This window comes from Anomaloglossus baeobatrachus, chromosome 1 (assembly GCF_048569485.1).
Source record: "Anomaloglossus baeobatrachus isolate aAnoBae1 chromosome 1, aAnoBae1.hap1, whole genome shotgun sequence".
Lineage (NCBI taxonomy): Eukaryota > Metazoa > Chordata > Amphibia > Anura > Aromobatidae > Anomaloglossus > Anomaloglossus baeobatrachus.
The window spans coordinates 273,232,269-273,238,268 of NC_134353.1; the positions used below are offsets into that span (position 1 = coordinate 273,232,269).

Sequence of the window (6,000 nt, forward strand, 5' to 3'; positions counted from 1 at the left end):
CGAATTCCGTGACCCCAACGAGATCGCATTAGCGATGTCGTAGTGTGTAAAGCCCCCTTTAGTTGACACAATGGAGTGGGCTTCCTCTAGCCCACTGGAGTGACATTATCCTGCAGACCCAAAAGTTCTAGTTCCTTCTAACCTTCATGGTGTTGTAGGTTCTCCTGTGTACGCATCTTCTTTATGAGGGACCCCGCTCCAGGCCCATACTCCTTCGTCCACAGCTTTAAGTTTTTGGTCGGCTAGGGCGCTATTCTGACCAGGCCACTCCATCTCTCTAAGGGATGCAAGTCCTCAGAGATCTTACATGTGGCTTCAGGTCAGTCTATCCCTATGCAGCCTGCTGGAGCGGAGATGAGGATACGCTCACACGAGCGTGAAACACGGACGAGTTCAATGTGAGAAAATCTCGCATTGCACTCTGACCATTGCTAGTCAATGAGGGAGAGCAGTTGGTCAGCTTTTCTCGCATGCAGATTCTGGATGCGAGAAAAGCGGCAGCATGCTGCAATTTTCTGCTAGAGCCATATCCCTTGCACCCATTCAAGTGAATGGGTGCGAGAGATACATCGGACTACACTCAGATGTTTTCCCAGTGCAGTGCGATATACGCACAGGTTGACAATGGAGGAGATGGGGGGATTAACCCCTCCCTCTCTTCCGCAGTGCCCGCCCTCAGCTTCACAGTCGCATGACACTCGGCTTACGCTCGCAGCAGAGCCTGAGCCGGGGATCATTAGCATATCGCATATATGCCATACGCTAGTTTGAGTCCAGCCTTAGAGTTCCCCTACTGTTTCAGGCAATGTGTACTCAAACTATAGCTTGAATCAACTATAGTAGCTGCAGTCTATGTTGCGGGCGGGGGCCGCTGCCACTTCTCTGGGCCCGCTCGGATCCGGGTTCGCTGCTGCGGCTCGAGTGGTGACCGGACCCGGGCTCGCACGGCCGTCCGTCCTCTTAACCGTCAGAAAGGGGGAATATTTACAGAGGGGTTTGTTGTGTCTGTGACGCCACGCGTGGGTTGTGGTGAGGGATAGTGACACCGCCGCTGCCTGGTGATGGGGCACCCGGGGCTGATGGAGTGAGGGCAGCAAGATGGGATCCCCTCCACGGGTAGGGGAGGTGTAGTCCCGGGGGCCCGTTGTCGGTACACGGGAGTAATGGGTGCAGGAGGTGGCGTGCCGGGTTTGGCCGGGGATCAATGGTGTACTCAAAGTGCAGTAATTCACACACAAGTCCAGTGGTAAACCAAGTTGCCAGTGACCGGCTGCCGTTGGAGGGTGTATTCAGGTCCCACACCCTTCCTCCTGCACTCTGTGTTTGTCTTTTCTATCGGACGACTCCGCATGGAATGGGGAAGTCCACTCCCAATACTGAGTTTGTTTGGGAGCTGTGGCCCGCGAAATCTGGCCCTTGGGATTTCTGTAGATTCTGACGGACACCCAATCCCCCGCTTCCGTTTCGCTCTCTGGGCTTCGGGAGAACAAGGCCTGAAACCTCGTCCTCAACTAGTTGATTAACAAGGGGCATGCAACCTTCCTCGTCCTAGGGTCCAGGCACCCCGTCTGTGCACGGCTTCCGGACCGGATTCCCGCTGTTGGCACCGGCGGGCTACAACCCTGCCCCGGTCCACTTAAGGTCTCCCGCGACCGGATCTCCGTCGCCTGTGGCCCTGTTCACTGTCTGCCACCTAGCTGGGTCGTCCAGGGGCCCCTACCCCTGACTCCGCTGTCAACTGTCAGCTCCAACTTCCACTCAACACTCAACTCCAAACTCTTCAATTCTGTGTCTATACACTAACTGACTTCAACTCCAAACTTGATCTACTGTGTTCCCGCCCCTGACAACTTAGAACCCCTAGGTGGGCGTTCTCATCCGCCTGATCCCGCCCACTTGTGTGTCATGAGGGGGTGGCTAGGGTTTAATGGCTGTGTGTTATACCTGGGTGTGGGTTTTTGGTGTTAACAAGGAGGGTGGACAACATATGTGACTACCTGGTTTTGCCAGGGCGTCACATCTACACCCACTAAGCTAGTTCCTAATCTACCAGCTAGGTGAGGAGTGTTAACTATTTAGTGTCTGTGTGTGCTGCATATGTCCTATAAACAGTGCAAACTTCAAGTACCAATATCAGATACAGAATCTACATAAATACATTAACGTAATCCCCAACTTTGAGGAATTACATAGAGACCTTAGGAGAAAAGAACATTCAGTATGGACTGCTGCTGGCCACTAGCTTGTGGAGCTTCCATAGGAATTATACCATATTATCCATGAAATATTGTTATCAGACCTTGAAAAGGTGGCAGTTTATGGCTAATTGGGTACAAACAGTTCAAGATAGCATTAGTATGGGTACATCACACTAAACACTTATCTGTCAAACAAGCATTGGGCTTTATATGTGGCTGTCTATGAATCAGCATTATCATATTCTAGGAATTAAATACCCAGGAGCTCTTGGTTATTTCATATTCAATAAACCCTATTAACCTTCGGTTTGACCTTTGTTGTAGCGATGACTATTAATTCTAAGTGCAATTACATTATGCCTCATGTGTATGCTGCCAGTGGCACTCACTGTTCTGCTACTCGCTGCAGCACATCTTAGCTTCATGCTGAGCAGATAATGAGCATTTTAAGTAGGTCCCAAGTTAGTCAACCAGTTCTTTACATCAGTATGTAATTTTCTAATTTAGGTCATTGACAGTACAAAAACATACATGCAACAGTAGTCTTTCCTTTGTGCATTTTGGAGATTTTATTGTCAGATTTCGTTTGGGCAAAATGTATTGATCCCATTTTTTTTATCCTGGTTTTATATAAAACTAATATAAAGCTTTTATAGATAATAGTAAACTATTTAGGTCCAGTGGGGTCAGATGAACTTAGGAAAAATCATCTTATTTTCATCCAGAAAAAGCAGGTGATTTTCATCTGCATTGTCATCCGTGTGTGTCTGTCCATATTTTGTATCCATGAGACATCCTTATGCCATTCATGTGTCCGTATATTACATCCATGTGATATCTATATTTATATATCAACAGTTTAAAGTGTACATAGGCAAATAGTTTCTTATGTTAAATGGGTTGTCCACTACTTGGACTTCTTAATTAGTATATTTCCCTATATAAAATAAAATAGCCAGTACTCACCTCCTGTGTCAGCACTATTCTAGCGATGTCGGCAATGCATCTCCTGGGGCTCCCATGACAATGTTATATCATGTGAGCCCTGCATCAGCCAATCAGACTCCACTAATGGGCTGGATCACTCTCACTTCCTACAGTCCGACATCCGGGGAAAGTCAGAACTGCTGCTCTCTCACTGCCTCCATATGTTAGTTACATCTGAAGGAAGCACGAGTAAAGCAGCCCATTCACGACTACTGATTGTCTGCAGGATTTTTTGTGACACTGTTAGGGCATGTGCGCACGTTTCGTCGTGTCACTGCAGAAAATTCTGCAGTGATTTGACAGCTCATGTGCGCGTCAAATCACTGCAGAAACACTGCGTAATGGATGCAGTGCTTCTGCAGAAAAAATGCAGATTTGATGCGCTCAGGATGCTGCCTCTCCCATAGACAGGGTGGGAGCAGCATCTAAAGTGCATGAAAGAAGTGACATGCTGCATTTTTGAACACAGCGATTTGGATCACAATTTTAGCACCCAAATCGCTGCGTTCAAAAAAGCATCGTGCGCACGTAGATTGTGCAGGGGACGCAGGACGCATGCATTTACGCTGCAGTGCTAGACGCAGTGTAAATGCATGCAATACACACATGTGCGCACATGCCCTTACAGGAGATCCGGAGCTGACCCCGTTGTAGTAGTGCCAGCAGCGGAGGTGTGAACAGGCTATTTTATTATTTTACATAGGGAAATATAGGAATGGACAAGGTGTTGTCTTAGTAGAGGACAACCACTTTAAAAATGGTAATGTATCTGTAAAAACCGGCTGCTATAAAAATTTTTCCTTATGGGTGTCTTTTTTTGCGCTCTACAGACTTGAATTGGTGATGAAAAGACACAAGATACGCACTCGATAGTGATTTGCAGACGGTTTTTCAGTTGCCTTTCACCACTTTATACACTATATTTGTCACATGCCATAGACAAGTATGCTCATGTACAAGGAGGAGTAAATAAATCATGGATAAATAATAATTAATTGCTTATGTCTTTTTGGTTTTTTTTAGAAAAAAGATGGAAGATCCATATCCTTCCCTGCCAGAAGTTTGTCATCTGCCAGCTCACAACCATTTGGCTCTCCATTGTCTCCATCACTTTTTGAGCCTGCAGCGGGTTACTTTGGCAAACCAGCAGCAACACCTGAAACACCGGGAAAGATGTTAACACCGTGGGAAGCAGCAACTAGATCTCCACTAGGGTTTGTGGATGATGCATTCTTGCCGCAAACAATCCACGAATCCATAACTGCCAATGTAGTATCTGCTGCACGTCGAAAGACCTTACCAGAGCCGCCAGCAGCTTGGAAGACCACCTCCACTCTGCCACCTAGTACTTATAGGAGTAGACCTAGTACGTCAACCGTACCAAAAAATGTAGTGTCTGCACCTTCTATGCAATGTGGTTATCAGCTCAGGTATCCCTATCCCAGCTCACATTCTATGTCAAATGCAAGTTCTGTACCATTGGAAACCAGGTCAGAATATTGCATGCCTACAGGGAGCAATCCCAACTTTAATCCTTATCCCAGGGCATGGAGGAGCTGAATATCATGTATAATTCTTCAGGTATTCTAATTGCTGACTAGTGGTAGTCCAGTGTTTTGGACTGGTGGGCTAAAAGTGAATTCGTAAGAATCAAAAGTACACGTGTTACTTTAACTCAAGCTTCTTGAGATCACAAAGATTTAGAAATGCACAATTATATCATGTTTTCTAAAAATGCTTGTACAGTCAAATCATCATATATCATGTATGGTTTCAAAACCACCATAAAATCTGGGGTTCCAAGTAAAAGCCATATGCACCTAGTTGGCATGAGTTATTCTCCATAATGCAGAATATGTAGAAGGCTTTTTCCCATCTCCAAGATCCTATCTCAATATGTAGTAGGTGTAATAATACTAATAATATTAGCAATCCAATTAGAAATGTAGTGTAGGTCTCCTGATGTAGCCATGTCTCTTACCTCAAGTGCAGGGCATTGCAGCTTAGGTATCCATGGTTACGTCCACCCATATAGTGACAGTTATTTAGTTGTGTGTGGTCATAACCGTGGAAAACCTAAGCTGCAATGCCCTGCACATGAAGTAAGAGATGTGGCTATATCAGGAGAACTATATTACATTTCTAATTGGAGGTATTTATTAATATTATTATTACACCTACTATATCTTGGGATAAGATCTTGGAGATGGGACTAACCCTTTAAGCCTATTGAGCATACATGCTGAAAATGTGGCCAGAAATAATGCTCTCTTTGCAGGTGGGCAATGCATAATGCCATTTAATGTTAAAGTGATATTCCCATCTCCAAGATCCTATTCCAATATATAGTAGGTGTAATAAAAATAATAATAATATTAGTCATTAACTCCAATTAGAAATGTGGTATAGTTGTTCTGATTAGTTATGTCACTTACCTCATGTTCAGGGCATGGCATCTTAGGTTTCCATGGTTATGATCATGCACAACTAAATAACTATCACTATATGGGTGGACGCAACCATGGATGCCTAAGCTGCAATGCCCTGCACATGAGGCAAGAGACGTGGGTGTATCTGGAGAACTAACAGGACCTTAAGTATCCATGGTAACGACCACGAGCAAATAACTAACTATTACTATATGTGAGATCATAATCATGGATACCTAAGGTGCTGCAATGCCCTGAACATGAGGTAAGCAACATAGTGAATCAGAAGAACTATACTACATTTCCAATTGGATGTATGTGCTAATATTATTATACCTACTATATATTGGGATAGGATCTTGGAGATGGGAATACCCCTTTAAGCT

General features: G+C 45.0%; 1 protein-coding gene across 1 annotated transcript in view; it reads left to right on the forward strand.

The window, feature by feature from the left end:
• SYNPO2 (synaptopodin 2) overlaps positions 1-5,164 on the forward strand; it is a 336,703-nt gene extending 331,539 nt beyond the window's left edge. Inside the window, exon 5 of the mRNA XM_075350134.1 lies at positions 4,209-5,164. Coding sequence (XP_075206249.1) covers positions 4,209-4,745 — 537 coding nt within the window. The 3' untranslated portion in view covers positions 4,746-5,164. The remainder of the gene's footprint in view (positions 1-4,208) is intronic.
• The last annotated feature ends 836 nt before the right edge of the window (positions 5,165-6,000 follow it).